Source organism: Rissa tridactyla, chromosome 4, assembly GCF_028500815.1.
Source record: "Rissa tridactyla isolate bRisTri1 chromosome 4, bRisTri1.patW.cur.20221130, whole genome shotgun sequence".
Lineage (NCBI taxonomy): Eukaryota > Metazoa > Chordata > Aves > Charadriiformes > Laridae > Rissa > Rissa tridactyla.
Window position 1 is genome coordinate 38,751,012 of NC_071469.1, and position 27,532 is coordinate 38,778,543.

The following is a 27,532-nucleotide window of genomic DNA, read 5'->3' on the forward strand; positions in this document are numbered from 1 at the left end:
ATGAGACTAAGGCAAATTATGAGAGATGTTCTTCATACTTAGAGTAAACAAATACAAACCTGTAGAAGCAGCCCTTTCTCCCACCATCTTTTTGGTGTGGTTCATGTTTCAGCCCAGTTCTAAAGTAAATACTCTATTTTCTTTCCCTCATCATTTTATCTCTTCTTCACCTTCAATGCATAGAAGGCAAAAAAAAAGAAATAAATTGATTGTAAACATTTTCTTGTCAATAAATTAAAAAGAAAAGTTACAGTAAATAAGGTTCGGGGGGTGGAGGGGGAAGAAACTATATTCTAAGGAAAAGTTACAAATGTTGCCTTAGTTTCCCCACAACCAGCAAGCGTTGCCCCTAACAACATCAGTACAGTGAATGAAGATTTTACCCATCATATTTCAGGACAGATTTACGAAGAATCCCTTCATAATGCTACATTAAAATGAGTTTTTCAATATATATGTATTTCCTACACATTAACCTCAAGAGAGGTTAATTAACATTAAATCAGACAATTTAAATTTCTAAATTAATTAGAAATGGATTTGTGAGTCAGAAAGCCTTTGTTTGACACAAGTAACGAGTATAACGTTACTGTTACGAGTCTGAACATAATCTTCATACATAGAGTCTTTTGAAAAACATTTTTTTAAAACATTAAGGTTTCTTGGGGGATGGGCAGGGAGAGAGACAAAACCCCATGAATGTGTAGGCTTAATCTGCACATTAAGTTATAAATTAAAAACCACAAGACTACAGCCAGGTTCCCCAAATGAAAGGCTACATGAAGCAAAACACACCACGATTTTTAGAACAGATCTTTTGGAACATCTTTTTGATAAAAAGCTAGCTATGAATAGACCTTAACCTGAATGGCGTTTTTAACCCTATACGTGACATCTACGATGTCAAAACAACTCTGGTCCGTTTTACCTGATTATATCCGAAAACAGCAATTTTTTCCTGGATTCGTTTCTTGATGACAAGCTGTTCAAACACAGAGCACCTATCAAACCTAGTATTATCATCTGCTGCTTTTTTCTTCTAGTAGACACTGCTGTCCATCAGAAGAAATAATTAATGGGTCTATTATGTACGAAAGCGTCATCCTGTCAGTTCAGTGACTGGTTTGAATAGCTCATATCTGCTACTCATTGATGCCATGCGTGCTCACTGTCCTGAGAGATGACAAAACACTACACCCTTTGGGATTTTTTTTTTCCTCTCTGTTCTAAAGCAGCATTTCACATCTGTGTCTGACAGAAGCACAAGGAGCTGAGAGAGGCAGACTTCACCATCTTTCACAGATTAATGTTGTATGGGTTGAAAGTTACCTGATGTCTACTGATCCTGCATATTTCCTACAAAAATCTAAAACGTGGAGGCTACCAAAATGTGTAGGGAAATAACTTCTCAGTGTTGGAATAGCTACAGAAAACAGATGGAATTTACCGGATGCTAAATCTTTAAATGAGTTTTTAAATGGGTGCTGAATACTTGAGTTAACTGGGGTCAGTGCATTTGCCTTTCCCTACCCGCCCCCCCCCCCTCCCCCCCCGCCTTTTTTAGGGGGGCAGAGAAGATGCAAAGTTTACAGGTTCTTTTCTGTTACCTGATTAGGGCAGAACAAACAAAAATGCTGAATGTGGAAGAAATCAGATATTGGAGATACCTGGAAATAAACTGGAAACAACCAATACCACAAGACGAAGCACCAGTGAACAACAAGACGCTGTGGAAAAAGAAATCACAAGACGAGAGTCCACAATGCATTTCAAATAGAAAAAAGCTTCCTCTCTGCTGAGTGAGTCTCACTATATTCTGACAGAGCATAGATAAAGCTTCAATCAAGTATCTCCTACGTAAGTTTTTATTTCATGTTTTTCATGTAATTGTTTATTACATCAATATATACTTTAATGTATGGACAGTAACTCAGTGAATTTAAATTTCTTTTTACTGATACTTAAGTTTAAATCCTTCTATGACAAATATTGATGTTCTTAGATTTCCTATACTGCTCAAATAACAGCTCTCTTGATATTAAGGTTGTTCAAAGGAAAACTATTAAGTGCTTTCTCTGTTGACTTATACTGGAGTGAAATATTTCCTAAGATTTAAATGTTTCAAAATATTTTAATACATATTTCCATGCATGGCTATTTAAGAAAAAAGAAATCAATAAAAAGCAACGCTTCTGTTAATATTAGCAAAACACATTTGCTGTACTTTATTATCTATTTAATCTGGCAAAGCAAACAACATTTTGCACCACAGCAGTAAATGTAAAAGGATGACTTTTATTATAGGATAATGAATCTTTGTTTATATAAAAGGATATTAAATAAAGCTAGAACTGTTGATTAGTTATTTATGAAAGGTAAATTACAGCACTGTAAGGAAAAAGCACCATGTTAATACACCCCAAGGTACTGTGTACAGAGTTTCAACAAGAAGACTGGACATCAGTGCCCCAGTAAAACTATAAAAAAAAAAGTGCAGGTCACCTCAGTTATTTCACTCATTTGGAGCATCTACTACATAAGCCACATAGACATGAATTCTACATGGAAATAACATGCAGAATATCTTAGAATGAGATTTAACATCTTATATGGCTTGAAAAATAAACACAGTATCTGTTAGTCAAAAAACTACACTTCTGAGTCATGGAGAAAGGTACCTGTGCTCACATACACAAAAAAACCCCACACCCCTTGAAACTGAAAAAGCACAAATAGTGCAAAATATCTTTCCTCTGCTTTTCTCTATATCAATTCCCTCATTTCTATTTAGCATGCCTTTCTTATTTAATGTATCCATCAATCCTTTTTGGTTTTTTTTCTTACTTTCTTACTGACTTACTAAAATAACCTCTCTCATGCCTGACGCTTGCTTAAGATGGACTAATTTGACTTTTACAAACACTTATTTTGAACCCTTCACTTATAGACAAAAGGCTTATATAGAATTCTACCAAGTGCTAGAAGACTAAACCTACTTCCCAAAGACTGATAGAATAGCATGAGACTGAAAACCAGAAGTTAATACTATGCTGAGCCTTGTCTCATATCAAGAGTCAACAACATGCCTCCACATGGAATTCCTACCAGGAAAGATATGTGAAACAACAACTGCAGGAGAGGGGTCATCGCATCCATAATACTGTAGAATACTTTATATATTTGAAATTACTCCTACAAGATCCCACTCCTGACTGCCACAATGGGGGGGGGAAAATGTTTCATATTCTCTAAACATTCACGCTTAAGTCTTCTGCTTGACACAAGCAAAGAAATTTCCATTATTCTAATCCTCTTCCACTTTCCCACTTGCTGTATTTCATGAGAACTTGATGGGAATTTTTCCTAGTGCACCTACCACTCAGCCATTTTGTTGCTGACAGGTTCCAGCACTCTCTACACTTCCCCAATTTCTGTCCTTTTCTAAGTAACTCCAACTACTCTCTTCACAACCGCTTGATCGAACATCTCTCAATCTTTTTTTCCTATGCCTCACTTCACATATTACATCGATCCAGTAAGAATTCTTCCTGCCTCCTCACTGCTCCTATACAATACACACCAATGCTTTGTCTCTCATCTAACATACCAGGGGGAAAAAAAAATAAAAATCATAATTTAAGAAGTAGGTTCTGTGCAATACAAAACAAAACAATATGGCTATAAGTTTCAATGGCATCAATTCAAGTTCTCCATAACTTAAACTGTCAAAGCCTACTACAACTCGATAACACTTATAACAAGCAGCAGATGTAATACTGCTTTTGTTAGCTGATTTTAGAAGACGGCTTTGTATCTGTTGAATCTGGTTCAGAGTTGTAAGTAAAAGAGAGAAAAATCAGAACTGTAATTCAAGTTTTGATTCTCCTGTTACTGCTCTCACACTGAAAAATTTCTTACCTTGGGCACTGTGTGCGAGTTCTCTGCCTCCTCTTTTGTAAAAGGTATTGTTTACCATGGCTTAAAAAACAAACAAAACACCCACCCAAAAACCCAGAGATAACAGCTAGCCAACATGCCTATTTAAGAAAAATCAGGTTATCATTCAATGAAGCTCTCAAAAAGCTTACTCAAAACTTAGTGTTTCAGAAACTTTGAAACTGAGAGTTGTAGTTAAGGCTTTTTAAGCTCTCTGTTGAAAATACAAGAGGGCTAAGACCAAGTAGAAAGCTTAGTTGTAGGAGGAAGAATTGGATACAACTAATATTTTTAAAAGATTGGATACAACTATATAGTATTTTTAAAAGAAAAGGTAGGTTTTTTTCAGATTTATTCATTAATAATTTTTAATTTAACTCATCACAATGTTATTTTTGTTTTCAGTGTATTATTCCTCTCACTTATCTTCAAAGAATTCAGATTCTTTAACATAAATGAACGGTCTGCTATCAAATTCCAAAACCTCTGTGCAATCAGAAATAAATATATCACAGAATGTTTTCCAAAATGTGTAATCATGTAAAATCACCTCACCTGAAAGCAATGAGTTGGTATTTATTTTTCACCATTATAATCAGTTGTTCAAGGATCACTAAGCATCTGACAAGGATATCTTTTCATTTTCTCTCTGTATTAAGTTGCTTGTATACATGAAATGAGTAAACCACAAGACAAAATAACTACAGTCAATTGCCTAAAGATAGTACATCTGCTCAGCAAAACATAAAGCACGGTACTATACAAATGGGACCCCCTTCTACACTAATTCAGCAGGTAGCAAAGATTAAAGTGGTGCAGCATGGTTTAATGAGCCTTTTAGAAATGACGCGAATGAGACACAGACCAAAAGCCCAAACTGCCCCTTCTGGGCAGTTATCAGCTAAAAGAAATCAACAAGTAGCAGCACAGACTCATAGGTATTCCTAAACTGTTGGCATACCTTCTGCATTCACTTCCAAGTCACTCAAGACTATTAAGCTACAGGTAAAACATGAGATACTTTTACACTTCCATCTTTTTGTTAAGAGATATAACTTACATAACCTAATAGAAAGCAAGGAGTGAAATCCAGAACTTCTGCTCCTATAGTTAAATCACTGACCCAATGTGTTCATTTCAACTTGAATTACAGATGAACACAAAATTCACCATGGTCCTTTGCGTCTCTCTCAAGCCCCTTCATTAAATAATCCCCCGCCTCCAAGAGTTATTGTAATGAGAAAAAAGGCACTAGAACACTTTAGGACCATTTGCATTGTAAATACATGCAGGTAATATTATGCAGTATTTCCAATCACACGTAAAGAGACATTCTCCAGAAAACAAAAGAGGACCAGTATTAGTTATATTCATATCCTTTTGTCATAGAGTATACAGGCAGAGCCAGATCAGGCAAAACCAGTTTATAGCTACAGGAGAGAATGCAGTGACAGACGTTCAGCCCTCTATCAATACAGCACGAGGGTTTATATACTTTCATGGCAGCTATAAAATGCTTTGTGAAGGGACCCGATACGGCAAAGCAGCATCTGCACAGAAGGAAGCTTTGTTATAGCAGACGTAACTGTGTGCTCCTGGTAACTCAAAACTGAGCCCTACAGCCTCAACTTATATCTGTTCAGCTCATCCCCCTCTTTTGCTTGTGATGCTGCTGGTTCTTCAACAACTTTTAGGTCCAGCAAGGCCTGCCTCCACGCTTTACATCTTAATTAACCAAATCCTGCATCAGCTTTTCCGTTGTTTTTTTTCCAAGATTGATATCAAGCACATGGGCCTACATTTACCTAACTCCTTCCATTTGATAGCATTTTTTCAGTATTCAAGACAGGCATTCCTTGGTCTTCTTCAGAATTCCTGCAATTACGAGACATTAAAAATACCTATTTGTATAGTCTGCCCCATAGAGCAGTACTGATGCTTTATAAGGAATTCAACTTCCTGCCCCACTACTACGTAATTATATATCAAACAGTGGTGAAGTCAGCAAGCTTGCTGAAAATACCAAAATTACAGAAAACTGAATCGTTTACAGGACCTCAATACCATCCAAAAGTTTTGAACTGACACCTTCTCAAACTTTAAATATTATATTTATCGATTCTGCAGATTACAAACAGGGAAGAAAGAAGCACATCACTTGAGAAAGGTCATACCAGATCAAATCAGACGCTCCATATAGCCTCAAATTCTGCACAACGGTGCCCAAAAGCATAAGTCTAGGGATGCTGAGAACAAGGCGCGCACAGAGGGACACTTCCTCAGAAATATTCTGCCAGCCTCCAGCTATTTGCAGTTCAGGGATTTCTTGAGCCAGAGATGATGTCTTATTTATAAGATAACCTTCAAAGTATTTTTTCAGTTGTATTTTGAACCTGCACAAAATTTAAGCTTCTACAAGATCCCCTGACAAACTCCCATGTTTAATTATGAGTTACATGAAAAAAAATCTCCTTTCTTTGTTTTGAATTTGCTGCCAGCCAGCTTCATTCAATACTCCCTACTTCTTGCACTAGAAGAGAAAATAATAATTTCTTATTCACCATATCCATCCTTCCATGATTTTACAGACAGCTACACCATACCCTTCTCAGTCATCTGTCTTTAAGGCTGAAGACCTCTATTCCATTCTACTCATACCATCCTCAGCCATAACTCATATGTAAATTTTTCCATACTGTTGGCTGTCCTGCTGCCCTTTGCTGTACCTTTTCATTACTACAGTTTCCTTGCAGAGACGCTTTGAAAAAAAAGTTACACAATAAGCCTGTATCACTGATTTATATAGTGACACCGTGATGTATTTTCTGATTTGTTCTCTGTTCTATTCCTAATTTCTAGGGTTCATTTGCTTTCAACTAGCGAGTAGTAACAATCACCTCAGATGTCTTTAAATGTGATAGGGGACTGTTTCCCCACACACATACCATGTACATCATTTAATCTTCATCTGCACTGAGTTTAATTTGTCATTTGTGTGTTTTTTCTGCAACTCTGCAGTCCTCAGCCTATACAGAATTTTAGGGGAATTAAGATGCACACTTTTAACAGTCAAGGTAACAGTATATGGAGTCAATCCAAGAGCCCAGTGGGACAACCTTCCAAGAGCTCGGGGGGATTCTCTGTCACTGAAATTGTTTAAATCAAGACTGACAATAGGTTTTGACAGTAGCTATACTAACAGACATACCCTAATTCAACCAATAACTAGTTCATAACTTATTTTGTTATAACTGATTATGTTATCCAGAAAAATTCACCCGATCACAAATGGTTTCTTGGCTTTTGTAATCTATGAATTTTACTGGCAATGCTGGGGTTAGCCTTCCATGTACAATTACCTACTAGAGAGAACCTGGTCCGTTGATTTTCAAAGCAGAAGGGGAGCTGAGTTAGGGAAAGAAAGAACAGCAAGTTTCACTTCCTCAAATTTGCCCCAAACCCTAGCAAAACTGATTTATTATATTTGCTATTTCACACATTTTGCTAGTTAAAAAATGAAGGAACTGTAATTCAAATATGTTTGTTGGTAGTATTTTATCTCTAACATTGAAAAGCAAATAATGGCAAATACTGTGTCACCTAATTATTCAAATTATACCGGTTTTAAAAAGTGTTGCAAGGAGAGGAGGAAATGGAACCATTTCTAATTTTAGCAATGCCAAGCTGTCAGAACTCAGATACAGAAAAACAGACTCTAGAAAAAGTCATTTTCTTAAACACCTATACATACTCTCCTTAACAGGCTCCTCAAGAATTCTTTTACCTATTGTAATGTAAATTAGATAAATCATCCTTAATGCCATTACGTGGTTGTTAGCTCTTCCTGACTGATATCGTAGGTGTACACTATCACTGTCACCAAAATATATGTTGTCCATGTTACATTGTCCCTGGATTAATCTACTGTGCTTTCCTTTCATGAATAAATGATTTCTAGTCACGTGAAGTTACATTTTCAGTGTAGTTGTTCAATGCCTCTGTTTTCAAAAATGCATTACAGCAGCTTTTTATCACATAGTATAGCTTGCTCAGTGAGTTATTTTTGTTACAGAACAAACTTATTTCACTAGTCTTTTTAGAATGAAACAATTTCAATTTACAACCAGTCTGGGAGATTGACAGACTTCTGGAATATAGCTCAGATAATTTTATTCTAGATGCTTAGAAAAAAACCACCATTGTTTATAGCATGTCGTAACCGTAAAGCATTTACAATTGTGAGGTAAAAATTATTACATCTCTTTGCAGCTTTTTTAAATTAAAAAATATCTTCCGAGTTTTTTTTTTTTTATTCATGCCAAAATTCTGTCAATAAATACTCTTTCTCTCTCCCATGAATTAAAGATGGGTCTTTAATTCATACTCCAGTTTTGCTTCCCAGAGGGGTTCCATTGTTCACTTCCTCAGTTTCCTATAATCACTGCAGCAAAATAAAATGGTAATGTGGTAAAATACTTTGAAATAGCAAGGTCCGCAAAAAGACTACCCCAAAAAACTATTATAGGACTCTACTATTAATAAATGAACAGCCAAAAGAAAATTGTTAAAGTTCAGATGAACAGATACAGATAAACTATTTTGAAGTAACAGGCACTAAACACAAATAATCACTAGGGGGTTTTTTGTTGCTGTTTGGTTGGGGTTTTTTTAAACACAAAGATAACATGACCAAATCAAACACTTTGGAGACTTTAAAATGCTTTGTCTCCAGTTAAATGTTACTTTACACAGAGTTATTTATAAAGATCAATTGTCTTTGACAAGCTAAAGTGTGCTTGTAAGTTACAGGTATGAGATCTGCTTTCAGATTACACTTCTACAAGTTAATTTAGTCATCTCATACTTGTACGCAATTTTCCTCCAAGGGACTAGGTTGTTCTTCTCAGAGATTTCTACTCCTCCTCCTTTCTCTCCCTCCTCCTCTTTTTTCATATTCAAATACAACTCAGAGAAACAAAGTTGTCTGTGGGACAGAAAGAGGACGTATAAACGTAAGAGTAAGCGAACACTTAATAAGGCATTATGAAATGAACAACAGAAAAAAAGGTAAAAGAAGGGGCAGACAGAACCATGTGGAGTTACAGAATAGAAAATTTAAAGCAAGAGAGACCATAGTCTCTTATTTGCATTAGAATATGTACTTGCTGTTAATATTCTAACTGCAAACATATATTAAGATAAATCAGAAGCAGGCATCGGGATTTAATCTGATTTAACGCAATACACGTGCATGCTACCACCGAAAAAGGAGCTCTTACTTCTTCCCTTACTACTACCAATACCAATCCTAGTATTTCCCCGATCCCCCAAGATCTTTCCCTTCTCACCAGCTGTTCCATTTCATGTTCCTGCCAACCCTTTGGCAGCATTTATGCAGTCAAATCAGGCAACTAGATCCATATCTGGTGATGGGCCAAATCCATAATATCACTGAAGTGTCTTTCAAACTCACTTCCTTAGAAGAGGGGAGGTGATCTTAATTTATTATCAAGAGCAGAAGGAAAACACAAAGCAAGTTCAAATTCATTACATTTTTATTGGTAAGAACTCCACAGCTGCATAACAAACAGGACAACAAAACCAAACACTCCATAAAAGCAAGGGAAGCAGAGACATGCAAGAAACAAAACACAGACATCCACCAGGTTCCTTCTAAGAACATACAAAAGGAAGAGAAAGTCCAAAATAAATTATAGCCACTTTCATCAGAAGTCATGTTTTGGTAGCGACTGGCATGAAAACTAAAGCAATTAATAGCTACATATACAATTACTTAGAAATTAAAAACATCATCAAATGAAGCCAATTTGCAAATGTGACTGGTAACAGCTACAGATGTTTTTCTCTGCTATTTAATGTGTGGAAGCAGGGGAAGCCAATACGAGTGCACTTTTTGCAGCTGGAACAAGCAGTGTTAGTCAGCCCATTTTGGGACAAATGAAAGTATTTTGCTACTTAGGGTAAAAGTCAGTTTCTCAGCTTACACAGAAGTTATTTTTTGCACCCACTCCCATCTGAAGTAACAGGTGACACCATAAGATGAAAGGAAACACGCAAACACCTTCCGCTCAACCACTACTAAGTGCTGGATACAATTCCTTGCAGTTTTTGTCCTAGAGGTAATGTACTCCTGAAAAGGGTACCTGAAAGGTGCAAAATATATTGTTTTTCTTAAAAAGAAAAGCATGCTTTCCAAGATAAGAAGGTAAAAGGATAGCGTACAAAAATTAACCCCATCCAAGACAGAATATAGAGAGAGTGAGTAGACAGAGAGAGAATGAATGCTTCAGGCCTTAAAAAAGAATTCTGGAATAATTAACCAGCACCTATGAATTGTTTCCTGCGTACAATGGAAGGTGACAGGGATTTGTTGATTTTAGAGGAGACATATCAAGTTAGTAGTCTCTGAGGTAATGTGCAGTGAGACCTGTGACAGCTGGCAATGCTGAATGTCCCAGACTATACAAACTGTCTCAACGGATCCTATTTGCATCTTAGATATCTTTTTTTTCTCAGGGTGATGGATGACTTATGCCCCAAAATGAAGCATAGTATTATGTGGAAAACCTGGATAATGAACAAAGGACAGTAACGATGTCTTTAGACTGACCTAATATTATTGGGTTGGGTAAGCTGTCTCAATTCCCAGTATCTTTTTCAAACTGATTGCTCCTCCCCTGGGCCCACAGACACATCATGACAAAGCCCAAAACAGAAAGATAGTCAGGTGAGATGTATTTACCGGCTTTCAGAACAATCCTGTCTTCCTATCGGTCAGACAGGGTAGCAATATGCATTAAGAAATACATCTACGTGAGACATTCAAAACATCTTTTTTGAATGTTCTTTGCCTTTGAAGACTGTTTGCCTCTTCAGTTAAGCAAAACTTCTGTCTTGCTAGTGCCACTCTTATTTCCGTGTCTACGGATTTCAGTCAAGAAGTGGGTTAGCCCAAAGCAAATCTTATGTTATAAAAGCCAATCAACATTTGTCATCTGTCATGCTGAACTCTATCTTCTAACAACTTCAGAAACATAAAGTACACCCAGAGGACAAAAATAACAAGACTTCCATTAGTAAAGAAGCCAGGGCAAAAGTGCTGTTTTCCATTATAATCGCTTTGGTACACTTCCTTGGGCATCAGAAAGGTGATGAAGAAGACTGCAAACGGTATCTTTTCTTGAAAGAGTACAAATTGTATAGACTTTCTCTCTGGGACTATTACTCTTGCACCCCTAGCACTTTATTTACTCAGAAAAATCTAAACCAGCTCACCTCCTATTACCACTGAACTGTCAATTTAAAATACTTAGCTTTCTAGCAGCTCCGTTCTTCCAGCATTTTCCCAACACAAAGTTATCCAAGTGTCTCGAAAGAAAATTTCTTTGCTATAAATATCTGCAATATATCTGCGTCTAGCATTTATGACACAAAAATTTTATGACACAAAAATCAGTGGAATGATATCATCCTATTAAAGCACTCCCATCTTGAATTAGTTCTTCCACCTTGCCCCCATACATTTTGTAGCTAGCTGATACACACTTTGCAGTTACACATTTTCTGCATGTTGAAGCACACGCACATATTCAAGAAGAAAATACCAGATCATCACAGGCTGTTTTCAATCAAAAGCTTAAAAAGAAATAGAGAGAGTATGATCAGTCTCACAATCCAAATTATCTGCAGCAGATTCAGAAATACCACGCTTTATACGCTGAGATGATGTGTACTGTCAAAGGAAGGTCATCTGATTCACATTCCAGTAAAGGTTGAAAATGAGTCAGAACCAAAGAAAACATAATTCCTCCCCACTCGCACCCTATTCTGTCCCTCAAACATGCTTTTTATTAAAAGAGTTTCTAGTTCACAGTTTGGTTTGCAACAAAGGACGACAGGACGGAAGAGTTCCCTTTAGGGTGGAACAGACAGTTAATACAACTGTTTTGAAACAATGAATTTGGCAAGGCTCAATATGCCTTTGACATTCTTTGAGAAAACTACCCAGATCTAGACAAAAAATAAACCCTTTGGGAAAGAAAAACCAAATCTTTTAAATGCTCAGGAGAGCCATCTTTCTGTACAACAGCCAGAAATTCCAAAGATGCCACTCCCAGGAGAGCCAAGAACAAACAATAGGCAAGAGAACACAAAACAGACAGGGAGCCAACATGTGATTTGGACAAGTACAAAAATATGGGGTGGGGGAAGGATCAAGAGAAAGCATAGACTAGAAGTTGGATGAAGGAATTGGGAACTCTTGAGCAATTGTATGAGATCAGGGAAAGAACAGCAAAATGAAGGTGTGTGTTTCAGAAAGCATTAAAAGGAGAAGAAAAGGGCTAGGAGAGCCCAGATTATCAGTAGCAAATGTGAGGAGGAATTTCAGGACCACAAATGGGATAAGAAGAAAAGAGGAGGTGCTACTAAGATTAAGGAAAAAAAGTAGGCACTCTGTGTCTTCTGGAGCACTACCTACTTCGCAGCCCTTATTTCACTCCAAAACCAATGTTTAGAAACACCACTGCTCCCTGCAAACAAATTTCTGAGAACTGTGCTAGCAGAATAGGTCTGTCCGTCTTTTCTGTGGTGTTCACATGCAGTCTGATCACAACACTGCTTTGGAGCATCCTTCAATGAACAAGGAAAAATTCCCATCACAGTTATTTTGTTTGTAAACTGATATTAGGAATAAACTTATCCTTACAAGAAACAGAACAGTAAATTAAGTCTAGCTTCTGCAGTTAAACCAATCTGCTACATCTGATACTCACATCATCCTTACCATAAACAAAAAACTGGTTTTATAGAATTTTGTAAAATTTCTGTTTCTATTTTTTCTTTCTTTCTCTAACGTAGGCTGCTGAGAGATGGAACAAAAGTATTACAGTTAAAACAAACACAGCTCCTCCAAATCAATCAACATCTTTTATTATTAACACAGAAGTAATACCTATTAACGTTATTATTGTAAATGAACAAATACTTTACGGGTAAGCAAAAGAAAGTCCCTGCTCTAAAAAACTTACAGTCAAACTCAAGTGATTTAACAGTGGTTCAGAATCAGAAGTGTAAAAAGGAATCTGAAAGAAAAGATTAAAATCAAAAGTAACATACAGCAATGAGAAAAAAAAATTCAAAAAGTTCATGGCATAAAAGGAAAATTCAAAGGAAGGGGGAAAGGCAGAAAATAAGTAAAAATAAGTAAATATAGAAGAAAGGGAACAAGAATGTAGTGGCTATAACATACTGAATTTTGAAAATGAAGACTGGAATACTAGATGTATTGTCTGAGTACAAGAGTCGGAGTAATTAATTTTTGATTAAGGGATTTCACTAGCAGGAAAGTCAGAGGAGATGATGATGTGGCAGAAACCATGATGACCAACGTGAGGCCTGGTCATACAGAACTAGTTTTAGGGGTATTATAAAAACAAAGGACATGACTAAACAAGAGAAACGGTGAAACGGATGAGTAGGCATTTTTATTTAGCTCTCATGCCTACAAATTCAAGTAGTGGGCATGACAACAGCAAGACAGGAATGAGGACAAATTGTTCCACGCTTAAACTTACCAATTTGTGATTTCATAACCAAAACATACTTAAACACAATTCAGCACAAATACTGTCACTATATAGTGGCAGCAAAAGTTTAAGGCCCAAGATTAGAGAAGGAGTTAGTCAGAAAAATTTCTAAATCCAGAAATCTGGAATTTAACAAATAAATGAGTGCAATCAAGGTGTGAAAAATTAAAAGAATGGGGAAAAGCTTACCATGCTAATTTTAATGGGAACAAATTTTACCCCTTTAGTCTGTGAACCTTACTCTATTCAATTCTAAAACATAAAGTATACAAATCGCTCCGAAAAATCCAAATTTTTCAGATTTTTCTTTTATTACTGAAAAGTAATATTATCACTGACACATACATGGTCACATAGTTCTAAGATATCAGAATGTTAAAATAAAAATAAGAACTTTTATCCTACATTTATATGCATTCAAGTCATGGAATCACATTATACTTCTATACTTCAATCATACAGTTTTGGTTATATTTTAAATAAAACTTAGGAGGGAAAAAGGCACAGATATGAAAGCATATATAATAAGCACAGATTACCTATTACAGGAAAATACATTTATCAACAAAATGCAATTAATACTTAAAATCTGTCACTTCCTATTTTTAGTTCAGAGGAAAAAAAAAAGACAGCTTGTCTGATTAGAACAAAAAAGATGAATTCTGTAATGTTAGGAACAGCTCAGGAGGAAGCACTGAGCAGATGGAAAACCAGCTTCCACTGATGCCAAGTCCTGTGATTTTACTGCAAACCTTTATTGTGGAAAGGGTTTTTTGCTATTTGTTTGGGAAAATCACTTTGGCTAGGGAGGAGAGAGGGAGAAGAGGAGAGGCTGCATTTTTGTTGGTTTCAGATACCTACAGGTACATAAACCAGCAGCATCCCTCAGGTCTATCAACAAGTCCGAAGTTGCAGACTGCCCAGGGCATAACTGTCACAACTAAAACCTCTGCAAATATAAACGTAAGCACTTGGATGGAGAGCCTCCACAGATGGGAAATGGTATCTACCACATAACCATCAAAAAGGAAAGGGAAGTTCTGATATGATGGAATGGGGTTAAAAGGAGAAGCAGGAGAGTAGAGCACGTCAGAGAAGCTCAGAAAACATTTATGGAATGAGGTAGCAAAAAAAAGGAGAACACAAAGAAAGATGCAAGTAAAGCACATGCCCTTAACTATTTATTTCAGGAGCACATATACTAGGAATATTCAGGTCACCTATTTCCAATCCTAAATTGCAACAGTGTCATGTTTCACAAGCAGTAACCCGGTACTAACATCTTAAAGCTGTTGATAAGTAATAAGTAGTAACTAATACCTCTATGTTCTACACAGAGCTCACGTGACCCGGTGAACAGCAAGGACACAAAGTTTTGCATCTGTTGAATTTCTGACCAAATGCAAAAAAGAATTAAAAAATAGTTTTCACTATTTTTCACACTGAGCAATAATGCTTTCAGAGCTGATAAACAACAATTCTTCATTAGTCTAGACGTCTCAATGGTACAAGAAAGAGTGATGCAGAATCAGAGCTCTGTGGAGACATATGGACATAAATAATTTCACAGAAAAGACATACAAAACGAAAAGTAGAAGTTGGCAATCAAATACCACTGGGAAGTGGGACCCCTGATATATACTGCTATTCAAATCAACAATGAGTTAGGCAGTTCTGTTAAGAAAACTGATTTTCAGCTATGCTCTAGAATTTTAAAACTCAAAGGATTCTTTTTTAGCAGCTGAACCGTGCCCTGCCATTGCCATTCTTTTTGTTTAAACTGGATTATAATCAAAAATAAGAAACTTATTTACTCTTCACTCTACTTTTTTTTTTCCCAAAATCTGTCAGTATATACTTAAGATACAAAAAAATGAAGGAAAACCTATTTTTAACACAAGCCTAGCTCCAAAAGTTTGTCTGTTCAGCTTTTCCAAGACAACCAATGGTCTTCTGTATACTGCAAATTCTCATGTATGTACCAACCATGAAAATGACAAAAATGCAGCAATATATTGCAATAGACACATCAAAATTAAACAGAGGCCCAAAAACAAGAGGTTAAAAACCCAAAACAATGGTGTTTTAGGGAACCTAAAGTAACTGCTATCTCACAATTCCTAGACTTACTGTTGATTATTATTATGCTCCAGTGACTGCTCTTTTGACTTTTATTCCACATTTCCTGTTGTATTCAAGTCCTAGGTACCTACAGAAATTATATGTATTCTGACAAAATCAAAACTATTCCGCTGGTTTTGCTTGAATTACACAGCATTTCTCGTTCTTAGCCTTTAAGGCTATCAGAATTATTCAGCCATGGCCAAAAAAATAATTTTTTGGTCAAAAATGGGAAAAAATTCATGTCCAAATTACATTTTTTTTCATCTTGATAATCATTACACCCTGCAACTCAGCACACTGTTATTGAGGCATGTATGTTGGCAGCTTTTGGGTTCTGTACTGATAATGACTACCACGATTAAAGGAAAGTGATCAGGTCCCTGAGTACACTTTTGCCAGCTCTGTAATGAAATTTTAAAAGCATATTTTTAAACCTAAAGCACCTATTTACAGACAAAAACCTAATGAAGGACTTAAATCTATTTTGGGACACTTAACCCTTATCAGTCAAAAAACGAGGACAGCTCTTCAAACATGGCAAGATTCTTCTAGCAAAGTAAGGTTATCCTATCGCTTCCACTTCTCTTGTTCTTTACGCTCCAACAGCATTTTTACTAAATTGATTCAAGACATATTCCCTGAAGGTTTCACAATGGACTTGTAGTTTACATCAGCTAGACATCAAAAGCAATACAGAAAAGTTTGCTTTGCTATTCAAGTTTAATTAAAAATAAAATAAAATTATAAAATGCTAAAAAAGGAAGGAAACAGACTTAAAAACTGAAAGTTACCACCCTACTTTACATACAAGCATAATAAACCCTAACAAAAATGCTCTGTCAGGCTAGTGACATTAGCTGGTATCAAAGCCACCTGGCAGTTCTTACTTAAGACTATTTTCAGCTGCTTTTTTAACCATTCAGTCTGAGATTTTCCATCTCAATTGTCTGCTTCATGTAGTTTTTCCTCACCCTCCCCTCACCACCACCTTTTAAAAAAGGTCAGAGAATGGCTAGAACGTTTTTCTACCACAAAAAGACCTAGAAAAAAAGCCCTTGTAAGCTCTTCCTTTGAAAAACTGTAACCACTTTCCTGCCCTGATTCCATAACTTGAAATCAGCCTGAACAGTGTTTTTTTATCCTCATTTTGTGAAAAATCTGACCTGATTTAGCAAAGCTACAAGCTTCTAGAAATCAGTTTGTATGTACTTCTGGGCAAGATCTGCTGGAGCTTAACAATCAATCACCAAACTGTCCATCCTCAGTGACCTTCTTTATGTCACCTCCATGTGCAAGGCAACTAAATTAAGTGTCTTCTAACCTCTGGTTATGAGTGAAGAGCCAGATTTTCACTGTAAGAGAAGTCTGTGTTTAACAGGTATTAAGTTGTGCAAATCAACACAGTGTTGATTTGCACATTTCTGCAGCCTCACCTATGCCGATATCCCTGCCATAGTTGAAAAAAGTGGTCTGTCACTTCATATTGTTGGGTAATTGAGTAGGATATAGGGTATACCGCCAGAGCGTTTGGAGGGAACGTGAAGAAAACAGCTTGTAGTGGAGATTAGAACTGGAAGCTTGGAAGAATAAACTGAGATTGACTGGCCAAGGAAAGAAACTAAGAGGAATGTAAGAAGAAGATGTGGTAGTGGATGAGAGAAAAATTAAACCAAATGAGCAATCCCAGGCAGAACAACTCAGAACGGGGACCACCAGGACCAGATAGAGCAAGGGACAGAAAACAGCTGACAGAGATGGATTTTAATGAATTTTTGTGGAAGGGAGCTGGCTCACTACAAAAAACTGAGAAAAGACCCACCACCAGGAGTCAGAAATCTAGACAAGAAGAAAAATCAACAGAAGCGAGTGAGAAGAATTAGTAGACAGGCAAAGGCCGAGAGCAGAGCGACCAGGTGCAGTCAGAGACGGTCTGGGACTAGTCAGGCTTAAATATTAGATTGAAAAGACAGAGCCAGTGCTGCACTGAAGATTGGCTTGAGGCAGGGACAAGATGGAAGTACAGGCAAAAAACTAAAAAAAGTGCATGCCTTCAGAAGCTATAGAAAAACGTAAAATAAAATACCCTAAAGACTTAACATCCGCTGCAAATATCTGCAAATCCCTTCCTCCTCCTCTCAGAAAAAATATCCCGCTTTACTACTGACAAAAATACAGTATAACAACCCATAACTCCGTTATTTTCTCAATTCAAGCAACAGTAGTGTTTGTGTACTAAATTTAAAAGCTCCAATCCTGCTAATTTTCAACATGGCACGCATATCACAGAATATTAATCTTTTCATTTTGCTTTTTTTTGGTTGATTTTAACTAGAACAATCACATATAGAAACACATTTAAAATATATTAAACAAATACCAATCTTTGAATTTTAATTCCTTGGACATCAGGAATTGCTCCATTTAAATTTTTCTGCTAGCATTAATTCTGTCTTTATTACTACATTATCCCAAACTATTTTTTCTACTCTATCTCATTCAATTAACAGGATATTTTCTGGGAATAAATCCAAGTTGTATCTTGAAGGATGGGACCTTCTTTAAGACACTGCTTTCAATATTATGGAATCTAAATGTTACATAGGAGAACAGGTTTTTAATCTGAGCTTTTGCCAGAGGATTCTTAACTGGCTGTATTGATTACATTGTTGTGTATTAATAGTAAATTGCAAGACCTTTCTAAGCTTTTGCATTCGTGAAAAATGGCACTTCAGCTCCATTCCCTCTCCAGTACTCCCCTAACTGCTTCTTGCAATTGAATTGGATCCACTGTGCAACTTCAGAATGCTGAACAGCAATATATGAACAAATCAAAATTATCAAATAAAGCAAAGATGCAAGCTTCTTCTCAGACCACCATAAATAAAGATGACTGCATTCTCAATTTTCATACATAAGCCAAAGAAGGCAAAGAAACCCCCCCAACACGCACTGTTTTTTTATAAGACTCCAAGAAATCTGCATTATTGTTTAGAAGGTACTTTTTTTTCCTCTGAAAGTACTTTATTTCATTGCTGTTTCTTATCAATTTATTTTAATGTCAAGAACAGTCACAATATATCCTAAAATAAAGTAAAGCACTCTTTAAATGAAAGATTTGGAATTAATAGCTATTAATAATACTAACTAACAAGATTTTAATTTTAGGCATTAAAAGAATCTACATAGTAAAATAAATGGGTTGGCAATAACTGTATTGGAGTATAACTTCCAAAAAATACAAATTAGTAGAAATACAGAGTATTCCCTTATATCATTAGTTCTGTTCTGTTCATCAGAACATCTTAAAGACATTCTGAAGGCTAAGTATAAAGTTAGAGATATTAAAGTTTGTTTTAAAAAGCTGAACCATGGTAACATGCAGCTCAGGGTAGGTCTCTTGATTTAAAATGTTTTGAGTTGTGATAGCTACTTTGCTCCCCAGGCTAAGTTACCTATCCGTCTCGGAGGTCCACACCAGGCATCTTAACTCCAACTCTGTTTACCATGCAACATATCATTCGGAGAAGTCAATCCACATCTCGTGATTCTATGATTAAAACTGACAATTTAGGCCCAATTCGACAATGTTGAAGCAAAACTGAACCTCAGAAGTTGATTCTGGCACAGAGAAAGAAAGCTCTGGTCCTTGTTTCTTTACCGTAGATAATTTCTAACTTATCCCTCCAAGCTGTGGCTGAAAAATCCAATTACTTAGATCTGAGAGATTTCAGAACTTCTAAGTTGCTCAAAAAAAAACCCCATAGTGTTTCTAAAATAATTTTAGGTAACTGTTTTTTGTGCAACCGCCCATACTATTCACGTATAGTTTAAAAAAAAAAAAAAGATCAAAAAAAAAAAAAGACTGCTGGAAAGGGTGCAGCAGAGAGCTACAAAGATGATTAGGGGACTGGAACACCTCTCTTATGAGGAAAGGCTGAGGGATTTGGGTCACTTCAGTCTGGAAAAAAGACGTCCGAGGGGTGATCTTATCAACACTTATAAATACTTAAAGGGTGGGTGTCAAGAGGATGGGGCCAGGCTCTTTTCAGTGGTGCCCGGGGACAGGACAAGGGGCAATGGGCACAAGCTTGAACATAGGAAGTTCCACCTAAACATGAGGAGGAACTTCTTTACCCTGAGGGTGGCAGAGCACTGGAACAGGCTGGCCAGAGAGGTGGTGGAGTCTCCAACTCTGGAGACATTCAAAACCCACCTGGACGTGTTCCTGTGTAACCTGCTCTAGGTGACCCTGCTCTGGCAGGGGGGTTGGACTAGATGATCTCCAGAGGTCCCTTCCAACCCTATGATTCTATGATTCTATGATCTAGTAGATCTAGTACAGCCTGGTCCTCCACCTCCTCCTTCTATTATCTCCTTTACAGAGGGGAAAACAACCGATCTTTATTTTCAAGGAGAGTAATGCTTGCTATTCACACGCACATCTGTACAGTGCTGATTACAAATCTTTGTCAAAACACACAACAGCAAGCAGCTGCTTGACTCCTTTGCTGTGTTTAGCAACCGTTTTTGTTTTCTGGAAAGCAATCTGATGACAAAGATCAGTAAGAAATTCACTGTCAGAAAGAACAGGCTCAAAGTCACTGGATGCTGCACATGCTCAGATCCATACATAGTTTCAGGACAAGGCTATAAATGCAGCAGCACTCTTTTAGTCCCCATCTGCCATGGCTCAGTGCAGCCTGTATGCTACAAGGCTGCTCCCATGGAGACTTTGAACACTCCTAAATACATCAATGGCAGACTTACCGAGGCAGACAGGAATGGTATTCCAGTGTCCTGTTTCATCATCAAGGACAACAGCCAGAAAAGTAGTAAAGTTTCACCATGCAAAACTAAGAAACTATCTGTAGAGTAGAAAATGCTTACCTGCTGAGCTAAGCAAAACATTGAAGTCTGTTCCTCTCTGTGATTCCCCACGCTCACTCTGTCCCTCTTTTTCTGTATCCTCATAGCGGCTCCAGTTGGAAAAAATCTTTCTTCTTGAATAGCTTTTCAGTTCTTCCTTCTGTTCTTCCTCTCGTGATTCAATATCATCATCCTCCTCTACCTGTGACATTTAAATGGACAGTTAAGCCATTGTAACTCAACAGCATTTTGTTCTGTATTTCAGCAGTCATTCATACAAACAAGTCCAACCACAGAATTAAAACCCAGAAAGACAAATCAGCCTGGATCCCCATCAAAATTTTAGACCAAGTGCTACCATCTTCCTGAACTGTATGTAATTCATTAATAGTATAATTAAAAGCACCTAGTGAAGCTTCAGTTCTTACAGAGGTCAAGCAGCAACACTGATTAAGTTCCTATTCTGGAAGCCCATAATGAACAGCGTCCTTCCTGAAACTGAGAGCAATGTGTAGAGGACAGAACTAAGAATCACAGTATCTCTGTCCAAGTGTTGCAGTGATACAGATGATAACTGGAAGAACTAGTGTTTGTAAAGTAGAACAGGAAAAAGGTAACATAACAAATACCACAGAAAAACATCCAGAATGGGTGATCTATGTAAGAATTTCCATTATTACAAACTACAGGGTCTTAACACAAGTACTACAGAATAATTAATCAAATTAATTTCCTTCATGAAAGCCATTTTATGGAAATACACATGGAAAAATTAAATACACTGCTGGCAGTCAATCTACTAGCCCAAACTCTTAAAAAGCTCTAGGGTCAAAAGGAGAACTCACTGCAGAGTCAGCCTAAGATGCAAGCAAAATAAGCATTTGCCACAAGTACTCAACAGCTGTGGAAAACAATCCCCCTCCCTTGAATCCTCTCCCACAGCTTGGGGTTCAGCTGGAATGACTATCGGTTCACAAAGATTTGCTTCTTGGAGGAAGGAGCACTCAACAGGCAAGAGGAGAACTGAGAGCAACCAGAGAAGTTGGTACAAGTACAAGATAAGGTACAGGATACTTTATGCAGAGGTCTAGAGCTCTGAAGAGGTGAAGTGGGGGAGTCAAGAAAGAATAGATTCTCACTGTGTCTCCTCCCAAACATTCCTGATGACAGTTCCACTCTCTTCTCTCCTTTGCTCCACTCTCTTCTCTCCTTTACTCCATCTCTCCTTTCACAAATCACAGTGTGCTGCTGCCATAAGATTAAATTTCACTGTCACAACAATAAGTACATTCTTCATGACCAGGGCAGTGAATTTCAAGTTTATCTACACTGCTGTAAAACTTAAAGCCATCTCTGTTCAGTATAAAATAATTTAAATAGCAAGCTACCTTTCAGCAAGTTATTATATATATCCATAAGCCAAAACACCTTTACAGCTTACCATCAGACACTGGCTTTAAGAAGGACCTCAGCTTTGATAATTTAAACCAAATTTAATCCTGAATTAAACGTGAAGAGCAATTATTTATGTTTCAAAAAATCCCTTGTAAGTGAAGAGCTGCAACATCTTGTGCAGAAAGATTACTAAGATCTCTAGTAGTTACTGTGTTTCTAAAACTACATTAGGGTTTTTTTTAAAGCACATACTGTGGACTTAACATACTGGTACAACATCAGACAACCTGGTAAAAACAACTTCACAAAGCCGCTATCAGGAACAAACCACCATCACTTCATTAATTTGTTTTATAATTGATGAGTTACTTTCATAGCTCAAGGAAGGACACAGAGCCGTGCAACATGTTTTAGATTGATTTTAGAAATCCATTGTGAAGAAAGCTTAGCTACTCCATAGAAAATTCCGTAGTTACATTTTGGCTCAGCTAGACAAGGATAAACTATTTTGAGATTTTCATGTTCCTTTAGTGTCCAATTACTCAACGCCAAATAAATCCCTGTTGCACACCACATACTGTATTTATATGCAACTACATCATCATAAAAAGAAGATTGACACAGACAAAAAAGTAGGAAGCAGCATTTTGTGGACAGTGGAGCATTACTTCTCCTAATTTCTGAAAATCTACTAAAAATGACCAAAAGTAGCAGTGAAGCCTGTTTCATGGCTTTTACACAAATGTCCACTGAAAGGCAAAGCATCTTCAAACACGACTGTGAGAGTTTAGATTCTCCCAGGTTTGACGTCTTAAAAATGACTGCCCAGCATATCATACAAATAGCAAAATCAGAACTAAAATAATGACTTCCCAAGAAAAATAATCCACCAATCTTCATAAACAAGTTTCTTTCAACACTGTTGGAGAGATCTGGTTAGGAACAGCATGAAGGAATGGTAAAATCATCAAAGAGCTTAAAAACAGATTAAAAGCTGTCATAATTATACTCCCAGTTCTCAAACCGCTGACAAGAAGGAAAATATTCTGTGCATTCTCACTGGTTCTGTGCAATTTTTAGGTAAATTCTCTTTTCTTTCTATTCATCAGATAAATACACTAAAATGGTTGTTGTGGACAAATGGTCGTCTGCGTGAGCAGGAGACTGAAGTCACAACTCTGTATTACTGGGGACTGACCCAGAGCTATAGTTTCCACAGAATAAAGAGCAAATCCACTTACACCAAGATAAGAATCAACTTATTTCTCTTCTGTTCTTCTCCTATAAATTGAATTATTTGCTATAAGCCAACAAACCTAGTGACATTCAGTGTCCAAAATAACTTGGAGCTGATACAATTGACAAGCGAAAGCAAGGATAGTGCTACACAGATAGATCTGTGTTGTACTTCAGGTTTGTTTTTAAGCAAAGTTCAGAATCACCTTAGGCAACTATGATATTATATATAATTACTTACTATAGACCTGTTTAAAGGATTCACTCCAGTCAGTTGTCGACATAAACAAAACTGGAGTATCACCTTATTTTAACTAGCTTCCAGTAAACTAACATAGATTCAAATGTTTTCTCTTAACTGGACTACATTCTTTTTCACATTCTGTTATTAGCTGTATTATACAGCACACCTCAAGGAAATTTCGTTTCTTGGAAGTAAAATTGTTAACATGAACTTTAAGAAATAAATCACAAATTCTCAGGAGTGTTAATAGCAGTTGTGCAGCCTGGTTCCCCAAATGCTGTCCTGAGGTTTACTTTTGAAATGAGTAAACTTCAGATACAAACCTGCTTACATGTCCAATAAATATTTAACTGAAAATTTTACATGATGCGCTGCCATGCTACAGGATAGAACTGCAAATAATCACGTTTGAATATTCAACATTCAAACAGCTTAAAGATGTATCTTCACCATTGAAAATATCAAATACATAAAAAAACTCTGCTCAGTGAAGCTTCAGAAAATAATTTGCTTCTACCATCTCACATGAGACAGCTACCATCTAAAGTAACAACCTCAGAAACACGTAGACATAAATCTTCATTACTTTCCTCTTAGCTGTCTATTCAGCTCGACGTTATGCTGCTACCATTATCATCATAGCCGACTGAAAATGGGACTTAATCAGTACGGAGCAAACATCTGTCCTATGTGTAATGACATAAAATAACTTTCCTCCTGCCTCATCCTCAAATAACAAATGACACAAGCTGAAACAAATTCTAGAAGCCAACTCAAATATAACCTTTAAAACAGTATTACTCAGGTAAGGAGAAAAACTTACGTCTTTAAACAGTACTGAACTACATCCACACATTTTTGCTCAGTGCTATAATGCACCACGATGCCACAGGAGGTATAATATTTATCTGCTGTGCCTCTGTTTCAGACAGCTTTACATGCATTACTATTTGCATATTTCATTGAAATTTTGAAAGTGGGGAAGTACGCAAAAGCCCAGTTGAACAAAACCAACAAACCTTCAGACTGTTTTGCATACCAGGAGGACAAAAAAAAAAAAAACAAAACCAAACATGCAGTGTTCTGCTAAACACTAAGTTCATCATAGTCATTCAAACAACAGCGTAAGAGCCAAGCTCCCCTCGCAAAGGAGCTTGCACGATCTGGGGTCTTCCACCAAGGAATGTATTTTCATCTTTTAGCAGAGCCTATGACTCCATTTTCCTTCTGAAGGAAAGCAAAATGCATAGCACACATCACCCCAATCTACAGTCTCTACCACAGTAAAACGATATTTTAGCACACTTTCCTGATAATTTTGCATAGAGGGTTGAGGAGTTGGACAGTATGGAATTGAGAAAAAATAGGAAAGCAGGCTTTCTGTTTGACTTTTCCTACAGACAAGAACATGTTGATGCACATGGTTCAGGAATGAAGGTGTCAAAACGAAGTAAACATTGTTCTGAACAGGCAGTTTCCCCCGCGGTCATCCTTCTGCACTTCCCTGGAACCCAGAGTGGTTTGGATCAAACCAAGGCTGAAGTACACAAGGGAGAAAGTGCAACAGTGACCTTTTACATCCTGCTTCAATTACTCAACCGCTCTTCACTGTAAGTGCAGTCAGTCCTAGCACGTTAAGCACACACGTGCAAACACTCAACAAGAACTGTTGAACTCACAGCCCTTTAAAAAAAACTAAAATGCATTAGAAGTCAGGCTTCCATTAAGACTTTCTAAAACTGTATTTATTGCCCTTAGGAAGCCACAGGAGTGAAGGTTTATAGCCTTCTTGTTCAGTTCTATTAACTCTGTAAGAAAAGTTTAAAACATTTAATCTTTGTCAGTACTTACAATATTCTACAGTGACTGGGGGAAACATAGAAACAACATAGGTTCAGCTTGTCTTTCTTTGGGCCAACTGCCCTTCCCCATTATGTAGTAATCATTCATTATTAGATTTCCATTCTTATTTATTTTGTAGTATTTCTCCCATTTCTCCTCCTGAGAAAATCACTTTACAGAATGTATGAAAACACAGCTTGAGCTTTTCTGTTAATCTGTTAGAAAGAGCATAGCCATTTCTCTCCTTCACCTTCTTCCAAAATTTATACAGTAACATTTTCATTTTATCTTAAGAAACCCTGTACTGTTCAAGTGCTACTTTTCCCCTTTGTTACTGTAACTTCTGTATTACTGTTTGAATGTTACAAAAACATTCTCTCAAAAACATACACATTTCCTTAATCTTTTCCATTCTTTATACGGGACACTTACCTACAATACCCCAAACGTCATATATATATCCACACAGAGTCCACAAAAAACAGTTAGCCACTGCCATGCACAGACGCTTGCATGTTCATGGAAAGTGATAACCACTGCTTACTCCCCACATTTGCTGCTCTCCAAGCAGCTACACCAACTCCTTGTTACAGGTACACCAGCTACACCACTTCTGTCTTGATTCCTTTTTCCCTTCTTGGGAACTGCTGTAAGGCTGTGACCAAGTGTGATGACATTCAGGCTTATCTGTCTCAGCCCCAATTTCTCTTCTCATCAGAGCAAAAGGCTAGTTAGACAACGTGAAAATAGCCTATGGGTGGAATCTGACCTAGACTATCAGCTGCACCATGAATGGGCGTATATCTTTTCCTCTTTTGTATTTAAAATAGAAAGGTGTCTGGCAGAGACAATTTCTCCTCTCCTCCTCATCCCAATTTGAGCAGCATTTGTTACAGTCAAATTTTCACAGATGGAACTTGTAAGCCATAGCATCAAAAAACCATATATAATAAGTAACAAAGCAGCTCACGATCTCTACATTTTAAATTGCTTCACAGAATATAAATCTGTACACAGAGGCTTGTATGACTGACAATAAGTAAGGTAGCTTGGCTGATATTATCTACTGAGTGGTTCCTCCAGGCAGACATAAGTGGAAATGTGAAAGACTTACAGTTACACTTTAATGACTTAAATTGCACATGGAAAGACATACCTGCTTTTAATTTCATGGTTCAAAGTTATTGCTGGTGTAACCAAACAGGAGCAATGAGATTACACCAGCACAATATGAATACAACACAATCTCAAAAAGGTTTCATTTTCTTGTAACAGTGCTCATTAAATATCCTTTTTTTACCTTAAGTTCAGAAAGGTACAGAAAAATCCCCTGACAGCCTAATTTTCCTCTATCATGAGAATGATTGATAGGCTTATACCTTATGATAGTTATATATAGTATAATAATCTTCAAAAAAGTTGTTCTGATCTTCCACATTTACCTAATTACAACCCTTAGATATATGTCCCTCTTCTCCGTCTTGTAAGTAATTAGAGATTTTTTAACATTAAATCTAGAGTTGGCAAAGGAATACATTATTTGATTTATTGTGGTGGAAATTTAATGGGCTCTATAAAATATGAACTGTATGGTATATTAAAGAGAAACAGAACATATATCCAGAATTCAGAATTACTGCAAATGAAAGCAGAACTGCATTTTTAAATGCATTTATTAATGCTATTATTTTACAAAACATAAAGTACTAGCGCAATTTTATCAATACTGATGCAAGTTTGTAGGTGTTTAGAATCAAGACGTCCTTACCTACAAGAAATAATACAGAAGGCTATCTTTATGAAGTTACCTAGACAGACAGATGAAATTCAATGACAGAATTCGAAATGCAATTCACAGTGATGTAGACAAACAGTAATTTAGTTTTAAAAAAAGAAAAAAAAATAAAATACCAACAGTGAATTGACAAGGTAAGCATGTCTGTCAGTATATTATATACATAACTTCACTATCTGGGAAAATCTCATGAAGCATGCCAACACATTGTTCTGTCTACCTAGAAACATTGATGATAAATTTCTGTATAGACAAAAAAGAGCATGTTAGAACAATATAAAAAGGTCAGTATGAAGTAAGAGTGAAATACAATCCCCCAAACTATCCTTATTTAGTACTCTCAATCTAGATTTTAGAAAAGTAAATGAAAGATAAAGATTTGTATATCTCCCTGAAAAGTAAGATTTTCCTCACGCTGTGATACCATAAGATACCATAGCTTCTTTCAGAGACAGAAAAGACTATTTTGTAATAATACTCAGCAAC

General features: G+C 36.7%; 1 protein-coding gene across 2 annotated transcripts in view; it reads right to left on the reverse strand.

The window, feature by feature from the left end:
• Positions 1-27,532, reverse strand: part of AVEN (apoptosis and caspase activation inhibitor) — a 101,540-nt gene that overhangs the window by 57,435 nt on the left and 16,573 nt on the right. Inside the window, exons 2-3 of one of the 2 annotated variants that reach the window (XM_054198051.1) lie at positions 20,556-20,736; positions 1,668-1,727 (exon numbers count right to left, since the gene is read on the reverse strand). In XM_054198051.1, coding sequence (XP_054054026.1) covers positions 1,668-1,727; positions 20,556-20,736 — 241 coding nt within the window. The remainder of the gene's footprint in view (positions 1-1,667; positions 1,728-20,555; positions 20,737-27,532) is intronic. The other variant, XM_054198052.1, reaches the window with a different exon arrangement.